At 42.2% G+C, this 26100-nt stretch overlaps 2 protein-coding genes across 2 annotated transcripts in view; both read right to left on the bottom strand.

Moving 5' to 3' along the window:
- LOC126386069 (filamin-C-like) overlaps window positions 1-26100 on the bottom strand; it is a 218438-nt gene that overhangs the window by 83654 nt on the left and 108684 nt on the right. The gene's annotated exons all lie outside the window — the stretch shown is intronic.
- LOC126385502 (uncharacterized) lies at window positions 9627-24529 on the bottom strand. Its single transcript, XM_050037248.1, has 9 exons — window positions 24509-24529; window positions 21065-21199; window positions 20455-20538; window positions 17794-17894; window positions 16014-16167; window positions 13739-13801; window positions 11555-11695; window positions 10328-10393; window positions 9627-10177 (listed from the first exon to the last, which is right to left on the bottom strand). The coding sequence occupies exons 1-9, from the start codon at window positions 24527-24529 to the stop codon at window positions 10085-10087; spliced, it is 858 nt and encodes a 285-aa protein (XP_049893205.1). The 3' UTR covers window positions 9627-10084.

Genomic DNA, 26100 nt, shown 5'->3' with positions numbered 1-26100 from the left:
AAGGTGTGTGGACCCCCAAAGTTCTTATCTTTACATGCTGCATTAGTAAAGTGTAGTAAAATCAGGGGGAAAAAAACCTCACTACTCTGTGACCCAACTGCGTGTCTTATTTTTGCCTCTCGTTTTCGAGTTCCTCAGAAGAGAGTTACAAAGGTTATTGGTTGATATTGTCTCCTATGAAATGGAACGATCTATAAAGATGCGTCACTGGTAGTCGTGGATGCAAACGTTGACATAAACAGACATGATGAGTGTTGCCGGACATTTCAAATATTCCGTCTCCTGCTGTGGTGATTTTTCTTGCATGGGATGGGGCATCCTTTTGTGGTCGTCAAGACACTTGTGATTTGTCCATAACTTAAGTTTCACATTAGCAGTCGATCAAAGCAGTCAGACAAAAAAATATATGGACATAAACAGACATTTTTTTAACATTCTTAGTTTGATTTACCATTCTTGGTAGGCCCATATTGATTCTTCTATTCTTGAACCGTAAAAATGTGTAGCCCACACTTGGATCAAAGAAACTTTCAACATTTTGTCGACTAAAATGTGTAGTTTGTCCACAACCTGGCGCCCTTTTTCTCAAAAGTTTTGCAGAGCCTCAACAGCAGTGGCTACTTGAGTCTCTCTAGCGAGGCTAGCTGTGGATTCTAAATCCACAAAAGGAAAAGTCTCAGAGGAAAATAGCAGATTTAATAGTGCGTGAAGAAATTTGTTTGCTTTCACCACCAACGCTGCATGTTTAAGAACCAAATCATCATAAATAGCCCACTGCAGAGCGGTCACCTTGTGGTCAAACATATTAATGAATGCACATTTAGACCTATTAGTAATCATAAAGGAAGCAGACACTGGCCTCATGGGTGAAGCTCAGTGGTTGTTGGACCCATCCACCACCCCTTCCGCCCACCCTTCTTGGGCTTGTCGCCCCCTCAACTTATGTTGTTGTCACGCTGCGTTTCCCCCTTTCTGGCCACGTATCATACTGATGTGAAAGGACAGCTTTTTTCATTGGTGTCTGATGCCAGATGTAACTGCCCAAGCATTGGTATTCAATGACCTCAGAGTGAGACCAGGTTGTAAAAGCAGATCTCATCACTGCACCATCATTATATGGCCCAAAGTGTGAGGACACGTAAACTTATAATTTGACATTTTAGACATTACAACAGCTCTGTGCACAAAGCATAAAGAAATGTTTTTCTCCAGTTTGTTATGGAAGAACTTAACTTGGCCGGTTGGTTCCAGCGAAGGGAATCTTAATGCTTCAGCACACAATGATATTTTAGACCACTGGTTCCCAACCTGGGAGTCAGGACACCCAGAGGGTCGCAGAATATTTACCAGGGTCAGAAAAAGAAAAAAAACAAAAATTTCCACAAAAAATTATACTTTTTGTTTTAAACTGTTCGAACTGTCTTTTTACTGTTTTCTTGTGAAATACCAGAAAGTTTCACCGCTTCAGGCCTTTAAGTTTCAAACAACACAATCTAAGTTCCACAGTAAAAACACACGAGCATCTTGTGATGACAGGTTGTGAGTAGACATTAGTGGTATTAATGTGTCACGAGCCAAAAGGTTAGTGAGCTACTGTTTAAGGCAACAGTGTTCTTCCAGTTTGTGTTTCCTGATTTTCCCACTTTGGTGTGGAAGAATCTGACATCAAAGATCTTTGGGATGAACTGAAATTCACTGACAGTGAGCTTAACCTGATGGCCAACATCAGTGTTGGGCCTCACTAACCTGTCTGAATGGGAATGAATCCCAACAGCAGGTTTAATATCTGGTGGAAGGGCTGAAACCTGAAGAGTGGAGGATATTGTGGCAGTGTAATGATTTTATAATGATTATATGTTTTGACTTTCACGTATATTTTTATTTGTCCAAATTTTTTAATTAACCCTAGTGTAGAAACATGACAGCAGCCGGGAGAAATGCGTTAATGGCTGTGGGCAGAGATGCCGCAACACAGGTGGAAATATTACCGCTTGAGGTAAAAGTGTTACTGCTGAAAGTCAGAGATGTCATCACAGCAGGAAGGAGAACCATCCCTGCCTCATCACTGCTGGTGGAAACGCCACCACAAGGCGTACAGCGAAACCTGAATCATCACTGTGTGCAGAAATGCCATTAGTATGAATAGAAAAATCATTTCTAGGGATTCCCCGATAAAGTAATTTTGGCCTTCCATTTTAACTCTATATGAGTATTAAAATTTTAAATTGTGACATAATAATATTTTTCATATAATACAGCTACACAATACATGGTTAAAGTAAAGCTGGCGCCATTTGAAATTTCCAAGCTCGCCACTGTTACTGAGTGCTCATGGCGACAACAGGAATAACACCATATAATATAATGGGGGAGGTTTGTCTCTGTTTCTGTTACTGGTGTCAAATTCCCCTGAATTATATGACACATCTTCACCAGAAATCAGTTTGAAAAAGAAGAGTCTTAAACTGCAGCTTCAATGTTGAATTACACAGAATGTGCCATTAAAGAAAGTAAATTAAATAAAGTAAAGAAAAAAAGAGCAAACGTAAGACATAGCATTGTGTGAAGTGTCTCACTTGAGTTATCTGGTTTGCAAAAACTTCTACACATCCAAATATTAATGTCAGTTAAATAAGAGCTTTGAAGAATCTACAGTCATCTGGCTAAACAGAAATATAAAACTGTGTGTCATCTGCATAATGTATGATATTACGTGATTTAATAAATATAGATGGACAGCAGTTAAAGTAAACAATACTGATTATGATAATAGTCAGCAAAACCTAATAATCTTTAATTGTATATTATTGATTTTCTCAATTTTCTGCTACAATCCTAATTAAAGTACAAAGTTAAGCAGAAATTAAGGAAATCATAAGCAAAAATAACATTACAAGCAGCGACTCATTTGACTCATTTGGTTTGCAAAACTCATCCAAATATTAATGTCAATGAAATAAGAGCATTTAACAATTTGGGGACATCTGGCTAAACAATAGAAATGTGTGTCATCTGCGTAATGTAAAATATTAGGTGATGAAATATGAATAGATGGACAGCAGTGGCCATTCAAACCAATCACCAGAATAAATGTTGGTATTGTACGTTTCTGCAGTCACAGATATTTTACATTTTCATGTTATTATGTAGCAGATACACTGAAAATGTCTTTACCTTTCAACAATGCTGTGGTCCATCAGTGGACTAGTCTCCTGCATGTTTCTGATATGAATGTAATGATTAAATGATATATTATGGTGGTTTGAGTTGAAGGTGTGAGAAAGAATAGTATCAGTAACATTGTTAACACTGTGCTACATTACAGAGAAATACAAACCGTACTAATGAACCTTCATTAATATAGGCCTATATTTTATCTCCAAGTGCACGTCACACACTGAGCGAGCCGCCTGTTAATGACGCTGTGGGCTAATGGGCATGTAGCTACTTCCATGTTTCAGATGATACGTCATGTTTGTAGTCGACCAATGAAGATGAGTTTACATATCACCTTGGGTTCGTCCTTCACCTTCTCAAAATGATCCCACACTTTGGATTTCCTGCCCGACATGTTATTAACTAGCCTGTGGAATAACCGCAGGTACCAGCCCTGGAGATTAACCTGACTCCTGTCTGACTGCTGAGCGTGGACACTTCCTGTGGCTGTCCTTTCAAATTAAAGTCACACATGGTCCAGTCATACAGGTTTGGATTTATTCTGACAAGGTGCAGCTCCTGATAGAGTTTCACTTTTTTTTTATGTGTAGTTTATTTGTCCACATACTTCAATTAACCTTAGTGTGGAAACATAACTGCAGCTGGGAGAAATGCATTAATGGCTGTGGGCAGAGATGCCGCGACACAGGTGGAAATATTACCATTTGAGGTAAAAGTGTTACTGCTGAAAGTCAGAGATGTCATCACAGCAGGAAGGAGAACCATCCCTGCCTCGTCACTGCTGGTGGAAATGCCACCACAAGGCGTGCACCGAAACCTGAATCATCACTGCGGGCAGAAATGCCATTAGTATGAATAGAAACATCATTTCTAGGGATTTTTCTGCGACTTAGCGACCAATGAAATCTTGCTGACTGATGACTTTTCTGGTCGACTAATTTTTGGTCGACTATTAGGGTACAGCCCTACAAAAACCACTTGGTTATGGTTTGGAATAGATCATGTTATCCCTCAAAATACCTGGTCTTTGGGGCATGATCCCAGCAGTAAAAGCAATGATGTCTTAGTTAAAAAAACAAATGCTTTTCATGGCACTATCCTCAGTGGGACCACAGCAACAGGTCAGTAAAACACCCCACATCTGGTGGCTAAAAGGCTGCTGAAAACGCAATGATGATTAACTAAAAACAACTTGCCATGTTACAGTTTACATCCATGTCTGTCCAGACTCATGTAGCAATGACAAAGAAGAGACATTTTCTAAAACGTGGATGCTTCACATCTGTCTTCAACCCGGCAGATTAGAAGATTAGAGTCACCAATTTAGTATCTGACCAAATGTCTCCCTTTCTGTTCCTGAAATATGACGTTGAGTAATCACCGTAAAAGTGTTCTATGCAGAACATTATGATGTCACAGTGAGGCTGACCTTTGACCTTTTGGATATAAAATACCATCACTTCCTCATTTTATCATGTTAGACATCTGTGTGGAATGTTGTCATAATTACCATATGAATTTTTGAGTTGTGGCCAAAAACTAATGGACGTTTGTGCCAAATTTTGAGATTGAGACATAGTGTTCACAAAAATGAGACATCTGTAATGCCAGGGATCAGCACGCTCAGGGCCCATCACCCCCTCCGCCCACAGTGACCTTGACCTTTGACCACCAAAATCTAATGGGTTCATCTCTAAGTCCATGTGGACGTTTGCACCTCATTTGAGGAAAATCTCTCAGGGCCCTCTTGAGACATCATGTTCATTAAATAGTATGTACGTACAGACAGCCTGCAGACATAATGCCTGTGACCACGGCTATCGCCAGCGTGAAGGGCATAGAAACCCCAACATACCATTTTGTAAAGCCTTACAGCAAACAAACACCTAAAGAGAAAGTTCACACGGTGCAGCTTCAAATTCAGGGTTGAGAAATTCGCAATCACATTGTAAGAAAAAAAAAAAGGTGTTTATTTTTATTTCTAAAGACGAGTTATTTTATTTAAATAAAACCAAACGTCTTATTTCTTGCGTGTACTGAAATGCTGTGTCGAGGATCTGTGTAACTGATTTCATAATGGAAAACTAAAATGCATCAGTAGCATTTTAGTTTTCCTGTGGTGCAACAGAAGAATCAGTTCTGCTAGTCTGACACACACACACACACACACACACTGGCAGTTGCCTTTCTAGGGAAACGTTAATTAACTGGAATGAAGTGGTTGTCTTCTACATTTAAAACCTTAATCACCTCTTTGTGTGTGTGTGTGTGTGTGTGCGTGTGTATTTCCTAGAAGTCTAGAACCAGGCAGTTTTTTTCCTGTGGGCCAACCGTCAACATAAACTCACTCACACACACACACCACTTCCTCTTCTGTGTGGTGGAGGGTTGAATTTCCCACCTATTAACACATCACACACTCCATCAGATTAAGTAATTCCATCACTGACCCGTGACCTCTGACCCCTGCAGCATGTGCACAGATGTGTACTCTGAACAGCTACTGTAAAAATGCTGAATAAAGAAAATGTAAAGCAGAGTTATTGTGGTTTTAGCAGCAGTTAGTTTTTAACTGTCCTGCAGCTGCAGGATGCTGCGACTGAACGCAGCTTCACTACAGTCTGACCTCACAGTGAATTAGACGCAGTTTTCTACTGTTAACTAAACCCGCTGAGTCACTGACGGTGCATTTGAATCTCATGTTGCTTCAGTATACTTGAGTCTTTCAGTTTTCAGGTGTTAGGTGTTCAACTTTTATACCACAAGAGAGCAGAGCACTGGGTGGAAGTTAAACAGTTAATCCTGTATGATCCTGATACAACATTTAATTCTGTTTCACTTGACTCAGGTCAATGGCATTCATGTGGATGCTATGGCAACAACACTCTCTGATGGCAGTGGCCCCCCAGCAGAAAAATGCACCGTGCCACACCACAAACACTGCTCAGGAATGACCTGACGAACATGACAAAAAGCTCAAGGTGTTGTCCTGGCCTCTGAATCTCCCACACCCCAATCTGACTGAGCATCTTGGGACGACCAACCCCACCTCACAACTGACAGGTCTCAAAGGATCTGAAGCCAGCACCAGTCATGTGTCAGACACAAGTCAGATCCAGAGAGGCCCCACTGTGGATTAGGGGTACCTCTGAGGTACCAGCATGTCCCATGGATGCTTGATCAGATTTGGATCTGGGGAATTCAGAGGCCAGGTTGATGCCTTTTGCTTTTTGTCATGTTCCTCGGACCACTCCTGAGCAGTCTGTAGTGTAGCATGGTGCATTGTCCTGCTAGGGGGCCACTGACATCAGGGAGTCCTGCAGCCATGAGGAGAGATACCTGACCTGCAGAGGTGTTCAGGTGGGTCGAGCACATCAAGTAGCATCCTCATGAATTTCTGGACCAAAAGAACCCCAGGGAAGCATTGCATTGTAACAAGATGATCAATGTTCCGCTCCCAGCCCGCACACACAGAGTTAACTGTTAGCATCACATGGCTACAGTTAGCTAACGATTATTAGCGGGTTTAACGACAGAGTCAGGCTGTTTCACTGTTGGTGTTAGTTTGTTGGGACCATTGACAGTGTTTGGCTCCTTACTCTAAAAATGTAACACATTACTCATTACTCTTTTCAAAAGTACTTAGATTACTTTACTCATTACTCCCTGCCAACAGATGTGTCTCTCTGTGAATGTGAGCTGTATTTTCCCAAAGATCTGCCTGACAGACGGAGAGTCACTCATGGAGCGACATTTCATCCACAAGCTTGATCACTTCTCTGTGTCTGCAGCTGTCCACCGTTCACATCCAGTTTGGGTTGTTTAGCCAGTGCAGGACTACAGCCGACCTCTGCAGCTGAGGAGGGCTCACCTTTGGTGGGGTGTATTTCCTGGAGCTTCAGGTCGTAGTCAGTTTTAGTCCGAATAAATCATCTTTCCTCCCGATAGAATCAAATTAATAAGAATATTTCCAGCTGCTGAGGTAAAAACTAGCTCGTTGCTTTGTGGTGTGCCTGCTCCTTGTGACGATTATGAAAATGAGTCCGCTGATGCTGACTTCCACATCCAACAGTTACAGATCAACATGATGATTCATGATTTGCCGGCAAGCTGCGAGCGTTTAGACACACAGAGCTGGATTGGCGAGTTGATCCAAGGTGCCCAATTTTCCGCCTCGTAGGGTAGACATATTGGTGGAACCGTTTTTGTTTGGATAGAACGAGGCGGCCTTCTGCAACGGGAGGGGCTGTTGAAGACTTGTGGGAGGAGCTGTTGATGACGCCGCACGTGTGAGCCACTGGNTTGGGCTTTCCTGCAAGTTTGTACAATTCCTGTTTAAAAAGGGCTGTTGTGTCACCTGATTGATGTCAGTCCAATATTCTCTCTGTTCACTCTGTTTTTGGTCTCCACCAGCTCCTGAGGGAAACATCTGTCTCTTTAGCTGCTAAATGTTCCACTATGTTCCATCTTTACACCATCTGTTCAAGTCAGAAATGATGCGCTGTTACTCCGCCTCACTGTTCTATATAAAAGGTACGATCAAGGAATGGGAGGTCAGAGTTGTGTCATCTTGAAGCCTGGAGCGAAGGTAGTGACACAGTCAAATCAACATCTGTGTAAAGCTCAGTTCAGACCAAAGACTGGTGACGAGATGAAACTGTTTTAGAACGTTTTTTTTTTTTTTTTTTACCTATTTTTAACCAGGTAAAGCTTATTGAGATATAGAATCTCTTTTTCAAAAGCGACCTGGCCAAGAGGCAGCAGAATTTTATAGGCCTAGTACAAATAGTAATAAAAATAAATACCAATTGTAGAATAAATAAAAATAAAATTATCAGGGATAGATTAAAATAAGTGTAACATCTGATTTAAAAACAGTGACAAAGCCCGATGCTTTTGAGTTCCTTAGTTTTAAGAATTTTAACAAAGCTCTCCAGAGGGATCAGAGACAAGTGTCAGAGGTGTGAACTGGACGGTCTGAGCTCGACTCAAGCCAGCTGATGGTGTCACCTGACACTCTTGCTGGTCAAATGGCCGGCGGCTGGTTTAAAAGCACGTCACCAGGCATGCTGTCTAAAATCTCACACTGGAGCAACATGATGCCGCCGCTTCGTTGCAGCAGTAAGGTGCTTGTGTTTCTCTGCAGTTCACTGCTGAGCAGGGGGTGTACGCTGACTTTATCAGAGATGAAAACTAAAACTATCAGCTCAAAGACACTGAAAACTTTACCAGTTTCTTTGCGTTTGTCAGCAGTTTCTTTTTTCCACCCTGAACAGAAATAAGACGAGCTGATTCAGCACGGAGATGGCGATGATGAAGATGATGGTGGTGGTGGCGACAATGATGATGTGTTCAGTTCAGTGTTGTGTCAGCGCGTGGGGGCGAAGATCTCGCTTTGGGTTTCAGCGGTTGTCGTGACGACGGCGATTTTCCACTGTGAACTGTTCCTTTAATTCCTCTTTAATTCTTCCATCAACTCAAACTAAGGTCTGACCTCAAACGACAAACGACAAACGGCAAACGTAAATTCAGGTTTGAATTTAGGAGACAAAAAGTCGCCTCCTCCTTTTCATTTCCTGCCATTTGTTCTCCTCCTTTATTAATTTTTCTTTCTGCCCTTTCCACTCCTCTTCCTCTCCTCTCTGGTGTTTCCTTCCTGTATCGTCCTCTTCCTTAACTTCCTCCTCTCATTTCCTTTTCCTTTCCCTGTTTCTTCTCTTCACATCCTACTTTACTGTTTTATTATCCTCACATTTTCCTTTCCTTACCACTCCTTTCCTCGCTTCCCTTTCTTTGTTTCCTCCCCTTTCTTTCTTTCCTTTACCTTTTCGTTCCTTCCCCCATTTACTTTCTTTTCTCTCCTTTCTTTACCTTTCCTTCTCCATCACTCCTTTCTTTATCTTTTCCTTTCTTTCCTTCCCTTTCTTCGCCTCTCCTGTACCCTTTCCTTCCTTTACCTTTCCTTTCCTCTATTCCCTTCCCTTTGCTTTCCCCCTATAATTTCTATTCTTTCCTCCCTTTCCGTTTCCTTTCTCTCCTTCCTTCTTCACCTCTCATCCCCCCTCTACCTTTCCTTTCCTTTGCCCTCTTTACTTTCTATTCTTTCTTTACCTTCCTTTCCTTCCCCATCACTCCTTCTTATACCTTTCCTTCCTCTCTTTCCTTCCTTTCCTTTTCCTTCTCTCAACACATAAGGAAATCCAGCCTGTGTACGTCCACATGTCGTTTTAAACCTTGACCAGCAGAGGGCGACATCACTCCAACATTACAGCTCTCTGATTAGGAACCAGCACCAGTCATCATCATCAGTGATGAAGATAAAAATCAACTTTATTTCACCAGAAAATCTGTTTGACAAATTCACATAAATATGGCTACAATAATTTATATAAAATATTTTCCTTCATACTGTTATTAATTCAATATATTAAAGGTTCAAGTACGTCTAGCACTTCTTCAGTGAATACTCAAATACAATAAATATTTTCTGAAAAATAACTTATCCTGTAAATAGAGCTACATTAATACAAATGTTAAACATTTAAAACACGAATCAGTACTTCAAAATAAAATACGATTAAAGACCTTTTTTAGAAGCTGCTGCTCAGACCGCTTCTGCTGACGGTGATCGAGGCTCAGTGTCGTTACCTACAAACAAAACACCACTTTTTTTTAACGTAACAGATCAAAAGATTTTAAAAAAGATTTTGGGCACTGAAACATTTAAACCTCGTGTCCTGAAACAGCTCAGTCGATTCCCAGAGGAGAAGGTGTAACAATGGCAGCGATCCAAACTCATTTTGAAAAATCAAACTAAACAGATTTAAATAAAACTGCAAATGATGATGATGAAGGTGACGGTGACAATACTGACGACGATAATTCGGCTGCTGATGATGACGAGGCTCTACAGGACGTGGTGCTGAGCCAGCTCATCGATCCACCTGAGGATGAAGGTGAACTCTCCGACGGCCTTCAGCGCTCCTTCGTCTCTCCTCCTCTGCAGAAAGTCAAACACAGTCAGCGTTATCATCACACTGATGAGGATAACGTGAAATCAAACCATATCATCACCTCAGAGCAGAGTAAGACAGGTGTGCAGTATGAACAGCAGCAGCAGCTGTGGCCGTCGTACCATCTGTAACTTTACCTTTTTAATTTTTCTCTCCAGTTTCTTGATGATTTTGAACCATTTTGAAGGTTTAGAGGAGGAAACCTGAACAGAGACAAAAACACATCAGTGAGTGTGTATGTGTGTTCTGTGTGTGTGTGTATTTCACAGCATGTGTGTGTTCCTCTCTCCACTCTGTGCTGATCAGCTGTCTACGGTGTTCAAAGACGTCTTTAACCGAGTCCCAGCCTGCTTCAAATCATCCACTATCATCAACCTAAAATCAGAGGACTTAACGACAACAGACCCATCGCCCTGACGGCCCTTGCAGACGACACCGCCAACATGGCCGTCCATTTTATCCTCAGGAGCCTGTGCCAGGTTCGTGTTTGTGCTGTCAACACCATCATCCCAACTCTGCTGCAGGACAAAGCTCTCCCACCTCCACCTGCCCAACTCCACCTGCACGTGGGTCACAAACTTCCTGTCTGACAGGAAGCTGAAGCTGGGGAAACATGTCTCTGATTCTTGGACCACCAACAGCGGTTACCCTCAAGGCTCCGTCCTTTCCCCTCTGCTCATCTCCCTGTGCACCAACAGCTGCACCTCCACTCATCTGCGCGATAAGCTCCTGAAGTTTGCAGATGACACCACCCTCATTGGACTCATCTCTGGTGGGGATGAGTCCGCATACAGGTGTGAGATTGGCCATCTGGTGACCTGGTGCAGACAGAGCAACCTGGAGCTCAACACTCTGAAAACGGTGAAGATGGTTGTGGATTTCCAAAAGAACACAGCCCCACCCGTCCCCATCACCCTGTGTGACTCCCCGGTTGACGCTTTATCACCCAGGACCTTGAGTGATGGTCCAAAAAAGGCTCAGCAGAGGAAGTACTTCCTGCGGCAGCTGAAAAAGTTCAACCTGCCAAAGGCAATGATGGTGCGCTTCTACTCTGCCATCATTCAGTCCATCCTTTCCTCCTCCATCATCGTCTACTACGCTGCTGCCACTGCCGAGGACAAGGGCAGACTGCAGAGGATCATTCCCTGCGAGCGGCTGCAATCATACCATCCCTCCAGGACCTGTACACCTCCAGGACCCAGGACCTCATGACCCCTGACGCAGGCAGGACAGATGGTGGCCGATCCCTCACACCCAGGACCTCACACCACCACAGCTGATCTCATCAACAAGGCCCAGGACCCCACTGACACTGACTCTGGATGTGTGCGCACAGCAGTGTGTGTCTGTGGTTGTGTACTCACACAGTGCTGCAGCGTGTGTTGGATTCGGTGCAGCAGGTCGTTGTAGTGGAGGGGGAGGAGCTTCTGGACGACCTCGCTCCTGAACACACTCCTCTGGTAGACATCAATCAGTTCCCGCACCTCCAGCCAGCCAATGGCACGCTGAGGAGGAGAGAGCATCATTACACAGAGTCATTGTGTTAAAATTCAAAGCAGCACAGAGACTTCACTTCTACAGTAACAGACATCCAGAGGATGATTTCACTCCGACACCTCCTCTGCTTCGTCCCACAACACAGGAGAAACTGCAAACATCTAACACGTAAAGCTAAGCTAACGTAGGCTACAGAGATACGTCAACATCTGCAAACACGTTCATCACTGTCTCAGTCTGACAGCTGCAGGTTGGCAGCCCCCTGATAGGCAAACTCACAGAGAATGGACTGCAGCTGCTGACAGCACCATGAATTGCACATCACTTGCAAACGCCATCATCCCTGTCTCAAGGTCCAGTTCACAAAATATTTTGTTCTAATGATATTACAGCAGAAACACACCCACAAAGTTTGCGCTGCAATTTGCCCTGTTTATGGGGTCTGACTGCAGTTATCCAAAGTATAAATGTTGCCTTTGTGCCAAAAACCTCGTCGGCAGAACCACAGGGAGAGAAAAAGGAAACAGCGACTGATGAGGTGCAGAGGCATCCCTCGAAACTTCAGGTGAGGAATTTAAACGTGACACAAACTGCGACAGGCCTTGCCGTACACATGCTGCGTTTTATGCACCCTGATATTTAATTTTGAAGTTTCTAACGTAGACATGTGGCAGGTGAGCGGGGCTGAAACAATTCCTAGAGCGACTCGAATGATGCGGCCACTAAAAAGCCTCGAGGCAAGACAAGAAAAGAGCGAGAGATACCCCAAAGGAAACGACAGAAAGTGTAGAGCGTGGGATCATTATAAGTTCAAATGAAAAAAAAAAAGTTAAGTGTGTTTTGCAAAACAGAGTTAGCATATCACAACAGCACGTCCTCAATGCTACAACATCTAAGAAGAAAGCATTCAGTGTATGATCGAGTTCACCGAGCAAATTAAAGCAATAAATATGTTGAATTTTCAAAAAGGAAACAAATGTGTTGCTCATCTCTCACTTCTGTTATTTACTTTTATATATTAGTCTTACCCTTAATAAAGCTAAAGTAATATAAAGAAAACACGCATTATTTCTTATCCGAATACTCGATTAATCACCAGAATAATCGATGGAATACTCGATTACTAGAAGAATCAATAGCTGCAGCCCGACACCAGAGTAATGCTGTCGCTGCACGCATGCGTTCAACTTTTGGAACGCAGCAGCGCACACTGCATGTCATGTGACGAGGACCAATCAATCACAGCCGACAGATATCTTTCCTTCTTCAGTAAATACTAGTCCATACCCATTGGTAGCTTTGTCACCTTCTACCTATGCCAGTCCTCAATGCCTATGTGCAGTTTCACATAGATTGACCATGTCAGTGAGTAGAAAAACGTGGAACACACACACACACAGACAGTAGTAGATAGTAAACATCAGTGTGTGATAAATACGGAGAAGTTGATCATGTTGGTTCAGAGCTGTCAGAGCGTCACATCTGTCCCACAGACAAACAGGAAGTAGATCAGCTCAGGGTTTCAGGTAAACAGGCTGTGAAAGATGGAAATGAACTTTTGGACATCAGCTCATCTTCTGCTTCACTACTCACAGTAAATTAAAGTTTGACCAGGGGCCCAAACCTTTGCAGGGCACTGTACAGTCCTCTCTGACATAACCCTCTGGGTTACAGAGGATCAACAGACTGGCACAGATCAAACACCCTGTGAGGTAAAAATCAAACACTGGAACTCTGTTGAGGAAACACGACTAAATTACTTCCTTCATGAAATCCAAACTGTCTGCTAGACCGGACGGTGCGTCAGCTGCAACGTGTCGGGAAACACCAGAGGGTCGCTGGTTTAACGTGTTAATGATTGTGGGAAAGAATTCCAGGAGTGTTGGTGCTGAGGTGCTTTCAGGTTTCAGGTTTCAGGTTATGCGCGGCTCTGTGTGTGCGTTAGCTTGGAGATGGTGAGTGTGGTTGTGGTTGAGGTAAACCAGGCGGACACCAGTATAGGTGAAGCCGAAACCTCAGCAAAGAGTTACTTCCACTTCAGGTTTACTGACCTCTGAACATTTGGTGCAGAACTTTGGCAGCAGTCGGTGTCGCCTGGAGAACTTCTCTTCTTTCTGCAGATAAAAACATCACATTTATTATTCGTCTCTTAGTGGCACTGCTTTTATATCAGGTGAACTCATAACCTTTTGGTATTCATTCATTCAGTTTTCTGCAGGTGCCAGACATGAGGAACAGAATTATAATAACCTTACACACAAAACAAGGGTCAGAACAGAACACAGTGTAAAGACGACCCAACAGGGAGGCCACAACATTCAGAATAACATTACAATTAACGTACAGTTTCACTCATGAAATACAGAAAAGGTCAAATAAGAAAACTCATGAGGAATATTTTCACAATAATCAGGTCATGCACTTAACTGTACACATACTGGAAAAACCTTTCATTGTTTCTCTGAGGCTCTTTGGAACCTGATCCACTCACAGATCATAGACCTGCTCCTTATCCTCTGCTGACAAATACCACAAAATGGCGGCTTTATTTGGAGTGGTGATTATAAAGAAGTTAACTTTACAAGTGTGGAAGACGGAAAACAAGAAGAAGAAGAAGAAGAAGAAGAACAAGAACAAGGAGAAGAAGAACAGGAAGAAGGACAAGAACAAGAACAAGAACAAAAACAAGAAGAAGACCAAGAACAAGGAGAAGAAGAAGAACAAGATGAAGAACAAGAAGATGTTCCAAGATAAACTTCCTGATGAAATTAAACTTGTTGAGGCCACGATGACTAAAACATATCTCCGTCTCCATGACAACGGAGCAAACTGATGAAGACTGTGAGCTGCAGTAGAAAGCTCAAGAAAAAGCAAGTGAGTGGACGGTTTTACTTTTTGTCCTTTTTTAATTTGAAGTATTTCATATAGCCTGTTTTTATTCCTCAAACACAATGCCATGATTAACTGTACAACGTGGAGTCAGTATGTGTGTGTGTGTGTGTATATAGTGTGAACGTGTGTTCGTCCTGTCGTGAAGGAAAAAGCGCTCGCTGTGATTTCAGTCACGACGTCTTTGATCTGATCAGAAACTTTGATCTGGTTTAAAAACTGCAGCTTTTCACACTTTCACTTCCTGTCTGAGGCTGATATTGATCAGTTTAGAGCTCAGTAGAAATTATGTGTTGATCCTTTTGCTTCCTGATCAATAATAATCAATAATTAATCCTCAATTGTTTGTTTATAACTAACCTGACACACTGATTAGATAAACTAAGTGTTATATTGGGATTTAATTGATAGTAAATTGATACACTGATTGGCAGATGAATTGATAAGAGTGATTACTGACATCTGATTGATAATAAACTGATATGCTGATTTTAAGACTAATCAATAAATGATATTACTGAGATTTAACTGTTAATAAATCAAAATATTGTATGAGATTATTGACATTTAATGTATTGACACTGATTAACAGACTAATCAATATATCGATTATTGTCTTTCATTGATAGTAAACTGACACATTGATTGGCAAACTAATCAATAATTGGTATTATTGATCTTTCATTCATTTTAAACCGACATATTGATTAGCAGATAAATCAGTAACAGTGATTAATGATGTTTAACCAATGACAAACTGATAGTGAACTGATTTATTGATAAGCAGACTAATCAATAAGTGTTACTGTTGACATTTAAAGAACTGACATTTATTTACAGACTAATCAATAAGATCAATAATTGCCATTTAGTTAACAGTAAACTGACATTGATTAGCAGACTGATCAGTAGACATGATTATTGATCTTTAATCAGTGACAGACTTGTAACAAATTGACATATTGATTAACAGATTAAACAATAAAACTAATTATTGATCTTTAATCAGTGACAGACTGATAGCAAACTGACATATTGATTAGCAGACTAGTCCATAACAGTGATTATTGATCTATAACCACTGATTAACTGATAGTAAATTGACACATTGCCCAGCAGACTAATAAATATATGATTATTGATCTATAACCAATGATAGACTTGTAACAAATTGACATATTGATCAGCAGTCTGATGAAAAAGCGTTACTCTGACATTTCAGTGACTGACAGTTGTTACTAGACTAATCAATAAGTGTTACTGCTGAGATTTTATTGATCTCATATTGACATTGTGATTAAGACACTAATCAATAAGTGTCATTATTGACAGTTAGAGTCTGATCAGTGGTTATTATTGACCTGATTATTGATCTTCAGTTCATCCTCAGTCTAACAAACAGTCGGAGCTATTGATCACCAGATATTGATCTCTTACCGGCAGCTTGTTGATCAGCTGTTTGGTCCGGCTCCACAGCTCTCGGATCAGCTCGGCGGGGATCTCCTGTCGGCAGGTGAGCCCTCGCTCAGGCGTCGCCGTGGCAACGTGCCCCTCTGCGATGAGGCTGACGAGCAGAATGAGAGCAGACGTCCTGACGAGGAGGAGAAACATCTTTAACTGCAGCAGGTGCACTCCTCTCTGCCACATTTATACATCCTCCTCCTCCTCCTCTTCTCTTTCATCTCCTCCTCTCCCCCCTCCTCACCCCTCCCCCTCTTTTCTTCGTCTCCTTCCTCCTCTCCTGTTTCAGAAATTTCCTAAAATCACTGACTCACTGCTGCGACTTTCCAAGGAGTCCTGCTGATGTCACCTCCCTTTTCCTTCCTCTTTCTCCTCCTCTCTTCCTTTTTTAAATTTCTCCTCCTCTTTTCTCCTCCTGTTGGCCCTCCTCCTTCCCCTCTTGTTTTCTCCTTTCTGTATTTTCTCCTCCTTTCTCCTCTCATCTGCTTCTCTCTTCTTTAATTTTACTTCTTTTATCCTTCTGTCCCTCCATCTCCTCATTTCCTTTCTTGTTCCTCTCTCTGTACTTTCAGCTCCTCCTTTCCCCTTCTTCCTCACTTGATTCCTCTGTACTTTCAGCTCCTCCTTTCCCCTTCTTCCTCACTTGATTCCTCTTCTCCTCTCATGTTGTCTTTCCTCCTTTCTTTTTCTCCTCTTTTCCTGCATCCCTCCTTTTTTCTCTCTTTGTATGTTCCCCTCCTTTCTCCTCTCCTCTTCTTCTCCTTTCTTCAATTCACCTTCATCTATTTTCTCCTTCTCTTTCTGTCTCTCCTCTTCTCTCCATCCCTCCTTCTCCTCTCTCATTGTCTTTATTTTCTCCTCCTTCCTGGTGTTTCCTCCTTTCTTCTCGTGTCGTCTCTCCTCCTTTTTTCCTCTGCTCCTTTCCTGCCTCCACCCTTCTTTTTCTCTTTCTGGATTTTCTCCTCCTTTCTCCTCTCTTCTTCTCTTTTCCGTTCTTTTCCTCCATCTAGTTTCTCCTTCCCTTCTTGTTTCCTCTCTTTCCTGCATCCCTCCTCCTCCTTTCCCTTCTTGTTCTCCTATATTTTCCTCTCTCGTTTTACTCTATTTTTACCTCCTTTCTCCTCTCTTTCTCCTTTTCCTTAAGTTTCTACTGTTGTCTTCATTCCCAGCATCCCTCCTTCTTTCTCTCCTCTTCTTCTCCTCCTGGCCTCCTTTCTTTTTTTCATCCCATCTTAGTTTCTCCTCCTTTTGTCCAGTGTTTTCTCTCCTTTATTTTTCCTCTCCAGCTCCTTTCTTTCTTTCTTCCTTTTATCTTTTCCGCTCTCTTTCTTCCTCGTCTCTTTTCTCCGCTCCTCTTTCCTCACCTCCTTCCTCCTACTTTCCTTTCTTTTAATATGTTCTTTTTCCTACTTTTCATCTCCTCCTCTTCTTTCTTTCTCCTGTTGGTTCTCCTCTTTTGTTTCCTTCCTTCCTTTTATCTTTCTCTCCTTTATCCAGGAAACAAAGAGAGGAGGAATCATTTTCATCGTCTCTACCATTGTCCTTTGTACTCCTCCTTTTCTCTTTCTCCTTTCCTCCTTCTTTTTCTTTTTCTCCCATCTTTTCTCCCTCTCTTCTCTTTTCTTTATTTCCTCCTCCTTCCTTTCCTGTTTGTTTTCCTCTCCTTCCTTGCCTCCTTCTTCTACTTCCTTCCCTTTTTCTTCTTCCTCTCTCCTCCTCCTCCCCTGGCTTTCCTTTTTTCTCTCCTCTTCCTCACCTCCTCTCCCGTTCTCCTCTGTCCTCCTCCGTCTCCTCACCCCGGTGGCGATGATGTCCCCTCACCCTGGTTTTGGTGTTTAGATGTGCAGTCAGATAAAACTAGGTTGTGGCTTCGGTTCGACGCAGTCGGGGAAACGGTGACTCGGCACATTTCCCACCCTGTCAGGTTTCAGAAAGTGCCGAGACGTTCGTCGTCCAACCCAGATTTAAGGCGATGTCAGCACGCCGGCACCATATAAGAAGAAGAGGACGACGAATGTCTGCAGCTGCTTCTGAGTCAAACAAAAATAGAACAAGTGATGATGATGATGATGATGGTGTGTGTGTGTGTGTGTGTGTGTGTGTGTGTGTGTGTGTGTGTGTTGTAGGCCTCCTTCCTGGAAGTCAAAACAGTAACCAGGTCAATCAGCCGCACTGAATATACACCGTCTGTCTGTCTGTCTGTCTGTCTGTCTGTCTGTCTGTGTACAAGTGCACATTTCACAAGAGCAATTTTTGTCACATCATTTTGTGGTTGATTGACAGGTGGTCCGCCTGCACAATGCATGCTGGGAAATGCTCCAGCACCCTCTGAACAGTCACAGTGTCGTACTGTAACAGCAACACGCTTGTTTTAGTCACAAGAGTATTTTGTTTAAGGCCGGGGGGAGATGGTGCTGCACATAAAGCTGGGGTAGGCAGTTTTTAATAAACTTTGAGCATTTTGTTAAATCAAAGTGTTGCGAGAGAAAACTAGACTTCTTCTGTTCACGTTGTTGTAGATGAGCCGGATTCAAAGGTTGAGAATCCTGCAGAGAAAGTTGCTATTCCAACATCGGCAACAACTGACAACACTGCAGAGCAACCCCCAAAAAACAGAAGACGGATCAAACAGAGTCTGAAAGAGAGTCTGTAGAAGTGTTTTGGAGACGGAGAGAAAATGTCGCTAACAGTTTAGCCTTTTAAAAACTGGAACTAAAGGCTTCAAATTCATGTTTATGTAGCTAACGTTAGCTTGAGCCTCAAATAAAAATGTGTCCTCCGCCTCACTCCCCGCCACTAAAGACCACTTCACTGGGAGGAGACCAGGCAGCGGCTACCCAAATCCAGCCAACACAAACCCTAGCTCTGGTGGACAGCATCGACTCCCCACTGCATCAGAAAACTTTCTGTTGCTGCCGTTACACAGGTTACACTTGAAGCTGCTGCTGGACACCAGCCCGCTGTGACACCCTGCACTGGGGGGTTTGAGCTGGCTAAATTAGAGCCTCTGACTAAAGGTCCGTCACTGGAGCTGCTGCCCGCTCTCCTCCTGGCGAGGTGGTCTGTAGCGGCGGGGAGCGAGGCGGAGGGAGCGTGGGGTGGCTAGCTGCTAATTCTGGTCTCATTTGTGAGATACACAGATTGTGAGAGGGGCTGAGACAAGGAGCTGCGTGCAACTCTACAGTGAAATAGGATGAAATAAATCAGTGTGATAGAAACTGTCATGGTCGTCTGGTGGGAGGGGCTTCAGACAGAGAGCTGCAGGAGGAGGGTGTGTTTTCCAATTTTCGATTTCTGCCATCCCGCAGCTTTCAGTAACATTTTTAATGGAGGAGTAGAGTGTTTCTACACTGTAAGAGATCTGAGTAGTTTTACTTTCTGTTCTTGAAGCGTCAGTTTGTTGTTGGAGCAGCTGACAGAAAGACGTTCAAGCTGTAAAAGTGTAACTGTATTTTTAATTCTACTATTGTGACTGTACTTTATTAAAGTAAAAAATAAGACTACACCTCATCTATACTGAGACAAAACATTGTTTGGTCAAAGGAAAATCATCTAAATTATGATTTCCAGTATGTTATTTTATGGTCTAGGAAAGTTTTAGTTGTAAACACGAGCTCATATCTGTCAAATCCAGAAACCGGAGGAGTGAGTGTCATTGTTGTGATGTCATAGAGTGTATAATCTGGATCTGCTCCACAGATGATGAATGAGAGCCTGATTTTGTTTTCTTTATTCTCTTGTAGTGTCCTCAGTTGTGAAAGAGAAAATGTTCCTGTATACTCAGAACATTCCTCCAGCTGCTCTCAGTGTCACCTGGAATATCCTTCACCAGTCACTGTCTGTGGAGCAGCTCCAGACTTTATACTTCATGACGTCACAAATTTGAGTTTAATCACTCTAGATTTTGGATTTGGGAGGGAGTTGTTCTTGTTGACTAATATTTCTGGACTGTTTTAGACAAAGGAATAACGGCCATAGTTCCTCTTTACATGTGATGATGTAAAAGAGTCACTGTCGACTTTGACGATATTTAACCAGGACCTCCATTTCTCCTTGAGGCCCCAACCTGTAACCACAACAAAGTGCTGCCGAGCTTCGACCATATCTGAACCGTAGTTTCTGCCATAACTGTGGCGAGTCTGTAGTTGTAGGTGCTCATTATACATGATGTATTTCTTCTATTTTCTCTATATTGTGGCATAATCCACATACCAGCCACTTTATTAGGAACACCTTGCTGGTACCAGGTGGGACCCCCTTTTTAATTCTTGGTGTCATAGATTCAACAAGGTGCTGGAAACATTCCTCAGAGATTTTGGTCCATATTGACATGATGACATCACACAGTTGATCCATGATGAGAATCTCCCGTTCCAGCACACCCCAAAATATTTCTGGCTCTGATAACCTGTGTTACCCTGAAGCTGATGTTCGTGCTGATGAGTTGTTTGACAGAAAACTCTGCAAAGAGGCCGACACTCTCCAGATGATGATGATGACCCTGATGAAGTCACAAGGGGAAACCTGTTGGTCTAAAAAAGTGTTTCTGGAGTTTCACCTCTTCAGGCTTTTTTCCTTCTGCGTGCACTTTTTTTGAGCTCTCAGGTTTCAGCTCCTCTGATCTCAGATTTACTGGGTTCTTTTTGTCATTTTAAATTAAATATCTCTGAGCTCTGGACGGCTGGTTGGAAGAAACAGGACATTTGAAAGCATCACATTTGGCTCTGGGAAACTGTGATGGGCATTAAACTAGATTAAATTATCAGTATAATTGATTTAACAGTTTATGAAAACACTATTTGTTGCAGCTGTTTTATTTATCTCCTTGTGTCTGATCACATTTAATTGTCTCTGCGGTGATGACGTCATCAGCCAAGTTAACACATTTATTTTGGTAAGCAGCTTTTAGACGTGTGGTCAGATAAAAGTAGGTTGCGGCTTTGTTGACTTCGGCGGGAAACGGTGACAGTGCAGGTCTGTTTGCTCCACGCAGCAGATTTTACAGAGTGACGAGCTGCTGTTCTGACCCATATAGCAGCATGCCTTCTTTCTTCTGGTTGACAGGCGACTTGAAAACTGTCCTCGAACTCAACACGCAGGGGTCGACAGTGTGGAGTTTCCTCCAACAGCACAGAGTCATGCAGCAGGTGAATCCAAACTGCCTGCAGACATGAATGTGACATGCAGGACATTATAGATACAGACACTGAACAGCAGCTGAGAACAAGTGAAAGGAAAATCTGGAGAAATTCCAGGGCTCAGATTTCATCACATGCCGTCACATAGAGCCGACACACCTGCAGAGTGAGAGCACACTGCATCAGCTTTTGTTTTCAGATCAGATAAAGTAAACAAACAGAAAAGTAAATACAAACATATGAAAGCTGTGTGAGGCATTATTTCAGATCCTGAAGCTAAATGCTAACAAGCCGATGCTAGCAGGTAAAATGTTTTCTGTGTTCACCACCTTAAAGGAGAAGTCCAGTATTTTGCAATTTGAGCCCCATGTCTGGTTGTTTATGATGAAATAGAGTGGTTGAGACAAAATAGTGACGATTGCCCATTTTCAGAGAATTTGTCTTTCCCCTGCCCGGCCTTCCCGATACCGATTCCAATCCCTGAACCTTAGATATCTGCCGATACCGAGTACCGATCCGATACCAGCGCGTAAAATAAAAATGGATGGGATATGAATTAAAATAAAAATGGATGGGATATGAATTGTTGTATGTCTCAACTCCTAAAACTCTATGTAAAATATGTGCGCTTGCACGAGACCGTGAGACATGGGCACCGCCTTCATGTGTGTTCACGTGCTTTCGCTGGTCTCACACGTGAGTGCGGTGCACAGAGAGGCAGTCAGAGCTACAGGCTACAATGAGGTTTTTCCAAACAACTTTTTATGTCGGGGCTTCAGGACACTTGGATCACTACGGACGAGCAGTATGGAGATATTTTGTGGTTTCAATTATGTGTTTTTGGACGTTTGAATCTGGGGCGCCGTCAGCCTCCATTAGGTGGAGTTGTGTTGCTACCTCCTCTCCCCTTGGATCTCTGCAAGTGATGTGAGGACTCTAAAACTTCACCTGAGCCTCCCTCGGCATATGGGTGAGTAGATAATGGCTGAATTTTCATTTTTGGCTGCACTATCCCTTTAAGCCAAGCAAGGGAAAGCCAAATTCTCCGAAAATGAGCAATCGTCAGTATTCTGGTCTTAACCGCTCTATTTCATCATAAACAACCCAGAAATGGGGCTCAAAGTGCAAAATACCGGACTTCTCCTTTAATTAAGCATATTAGCATGCTAACATTCTCTCATTAAAAAAACAATACATGATCACATTATAATGCAAATTACATTTATTGGGGTACATCATGATATTAAGTGTATTTTAAGACAACATAAGCATTAAAAAATATAAATGTTGACTGACTCAAATTTAGCTTCTTTATTGAAACTACGGAGGCCCTAAAGTCCCAAAGGTCACACACATGAGACAACATAATCAATCTTCAATTTTAATCTTTCAGGACTTTAGGGGCTTCGTACACATCATTAAACAGCTCTCTGTATCCGAGCTACATATCTCTGATTGTTGGTTGACAAGTTAAAACAGGTATAAACAAGTGTAGTAATAAAACAAAGTTTATTTTTGAAGATTAATCATTGATAATATTGACTTTTATTTACCTTGAACTGCCAGTGATGGTGATTATGTCGCTTCTTTGAGATTATGTTGACACATTCTGGAGATACTGCAGCGTTCAGAAATTCCAGCCATCTCCAATAAAAGTGTTGAGTTGACGTCAGTGGTTTTTCCACAGATGTATAAAGAGACCTGGATACAGCGCTGGAGGCAGATCCTGTTCAATCCAATGAAAGTTGCTCAGTGGATCATGAGGCCAGAAGAGCTCTATTTCTGTGGTATGAAACTAGATGGATGAGCACTGCTGCTTCTGCATCATGAGGCCCACAGAGCAGACACAGCAGAGACTTCTGAATCTGGATAAATGATTTAATCATGCGGATCTTCCAGACTTTCCAAATGTTGTGGATCGAGTGGAATAAATGAGAGTGTGAGTCACGTGGCAGTGATTTATAGATGTCTCTTTCCCAATGTAGGCTAATGGGAAAAAGTCTGTTGGGGCCCAATGGTGTCACATGACAGACTCAGGAGCCCCTCGCAATACTTTTTGCATTCCCTCGCAATAAATTTTGTGTTCCCTCGCAATACTTTTTGTGTTCCCTCACAATAAATTTTGCATTCCCTCGCAATAAATTTTGTGTTCCCTCGCAATAAATTTTGTGTTCCCTCACAATAAATTTTGCATTCCCTCACAATAAATTTTGTGTTCCCTCACAATAAATTTTGTGTTCCCTCGCAATACTTTTTATGTTCCCTCACAATAAATTTTGTGTTCCCTCGCAATAAATTTTGTGTTCCCTCACAATAAATTTTGCATTCCCTCACAATAAATTTTGTGTTCCCTCGCAATACTTTTTGCGTTCCCTCGCAATAAATTTTGCGTTCCCTCACAATAAATTTTGTGTTCCCTCGCAATAAATTTTGCATTCCCTCGCAATACTTTTTGCGTTCCCTCACAATAAATTTTGCGTTTTTGCATTCCCTCGCAATACTTTTTGCGTTCCTTCCCCATAAATTTTGCGTTCCCTCGCACGTATTGCAAGGTAATGCAAAAGTATTGCGAGGGGACGCAAAAGTCAGTCCAAACAAAATCACCCGACTTGACCTTGAAGGGGCTCCGTACTCACCTGACACGTACTTCAGCAAAGCTTTCTAGTGTCTGTGTTTACTTCCACAGCAGTGTTTCTCCTGACTCGGCTCATTGTCTTTACATTATGATGAAATCATGGATTTTTTTTAATTGATTTTCTCAGCTTGGTAAAAGTTTTACAAATATAAAACCACCATGGCTCAAAAATTCAGAAAATAAAGAGTTATAATGGAGCTTGTTTGCAGTTGGAAGTGTCCTGTCAACAGTTTTACAGACTCACGGCACTGACTGGGGATCAATTATTTAATTGTGTGGATCTTCTAGACTTTGGAGTGGATTACATCCTCATGGTGAAACCAGCCATGTGGCGACGCCCAAAGACATGATCCAGTGATTTAAAGATGTCTCTTCCAATGTAAGTCTATGTGAAAAACTTTTGGGGGCCCAATGGCATCAGGTGAGGGACTCCAGAGCGGTAATTCTGTTTGGCTTCATCATCATTATTAAGAGGAAAATATTATGCAACAGTATATTCAGTTGAATATGAAGCCATTCACCTGAGTATATAAATGCTGTTTGTTTAAATACAGTTATATCACCAAGCAAAAACACACTGTAGTAAAACTGGTCTGAATTTCCCCAGTGCCACAGTTTGAATCAAACATTCACAATAACGCAAACAAAACTGAACACACAGACATGAAACATATATTTTTATAATCAGTTTGACTCACATGTCCCGAGGACATCTTCATCTCCGACCTTCATCACGTGTCAACATCCAGAAATCCACTCAGCAAACGGAGAGAAGACGCGCTCATACCGCTGCCGAACTCCACTGAGAATTATCAGGTTTTTAAGTTTTCTTCAGTATCAAAGTGATTCAGTGACATTTATCTGTACAGTCATAACTTCACTGCAAACAGCAGCTGCTAATATATAATTCGGCAAATTTTTAATGGCACCAAGTTGCCAAATATTGAACAAATATGTGCTAAAAAGAGCACAGCCCACAGTCAACTTTAATGACTCGGAAGCGTTGAACTTCCTGTTAAGAAGCCGAAGCCCCAAGAATTATGGGATTTGTAGTTCCAAAGTTAAGCATGATGATCCCCCAAATAAAAGTAAAACATGGAATAATATTTAAAGTAACTTAATTAATTTTAATATAAAAATGATATAGATTAGACAGACTGCATAATGAAAATATTTTTAAGCAGAATATTTATTTTAATTATCATATATTATTATTGTTATTATTAGTATTATTAGTAATTTATTTATTTTTATATGACTTTCTTTCCTCTTTCTTCTCTTCACTTTATTTCTTTGAGTATATCATGTACTCCAAAACCAAGTGTATCTTTAGAAGTTCTTTATTTGGGGCGGAGTGTCCATAAATATGTCCAGTGTCCCTCAGAGGGCTCTGAGCCCCCCTGACTGCAGCCCTGCAGGTGATGTCGTCATGTGATCTGTTTCCTGCTGCTGTCTGTTCAACACAAAGCGCTCAGCTAAATATAGATCCTTATCACACACACATGCACACACACAAACACAGACGCAGGTGGGAAGTTTGCTGTTGTTACTGAACTTCCTGGAGTCACCTGTGTGGGAAATCCCCTGCGGTGACATCACACAGGTAGAGCCCTGCTGACTCCGCCCCCCTGCTGAGAGGTAATGATGGGGAAGAGTTCAGACAGGTGTGCTGTTGTTCTTCTATCTCTGTGAGGACATTCTTTAACCTCAGAGGACTGTTTGAGGCTTCAGATTTAGATTTAGGGTTCAGAGAAAGGTTGAGTTACACATTTAGTTTCCCCACAGTCAGAGTTAGTGACTGTGGGAAAACATGATGTCATCAGGGTTCCTGTGTTTCATCATTTAATACACGATTATTTACTCTGTGCTTTTATGAAGATCAGATGAGATCGACCTTCACTGATCCCCAGAGGAGAAACCCAAAAGTTGCAGCAGCACAAAGAGAGAAATAATTACAGATTATTATAAGTAAAAAGAAAAATACAGTCGACATATAAGCAGCACCCACAACCAGAGATTTACTTCAACTAATCCTGCAGGACTGACTCAAGTGAAGCAGCAGTGGTGCAGTTATTAGCAGTATGATGTTTGATGTGAGTGGTGCGTTCAGAAACACTCACTCTGAGTGTGGGAGCGCACTCTGACACAAACTGGAGCGTTGATAAATTGGGAGCGCTGTCTGAATGTAGCGTTGGGTTATCCAGAGCAGCGCACTCTCAGAGTGGCAGAGCGCACTCTGGACACTCTGTCTGTGGAGACGGAGCAGCAGAGCGCCGAGCGGAGTGAATGT

Source organism: Epinephelus moara, chromosome 24 (genome assembly GCF_006386435.1).
Source record: "Epinephelus moara isolate mb chromosome 24, YSFRI_EMoa_1.0, whole genome shotgun sequence".
Taxonomy (NCBI): Eukaryota; Metazoa; Chordata; class Actinopteri; order Perciformes; family Serranidae; genus Epinephelus; species Epinephelus moara.
Note: the sequence above shows the minus strand (reverse complement) of the source record. Positions and strands in the feature narration are given on the sequence as shown.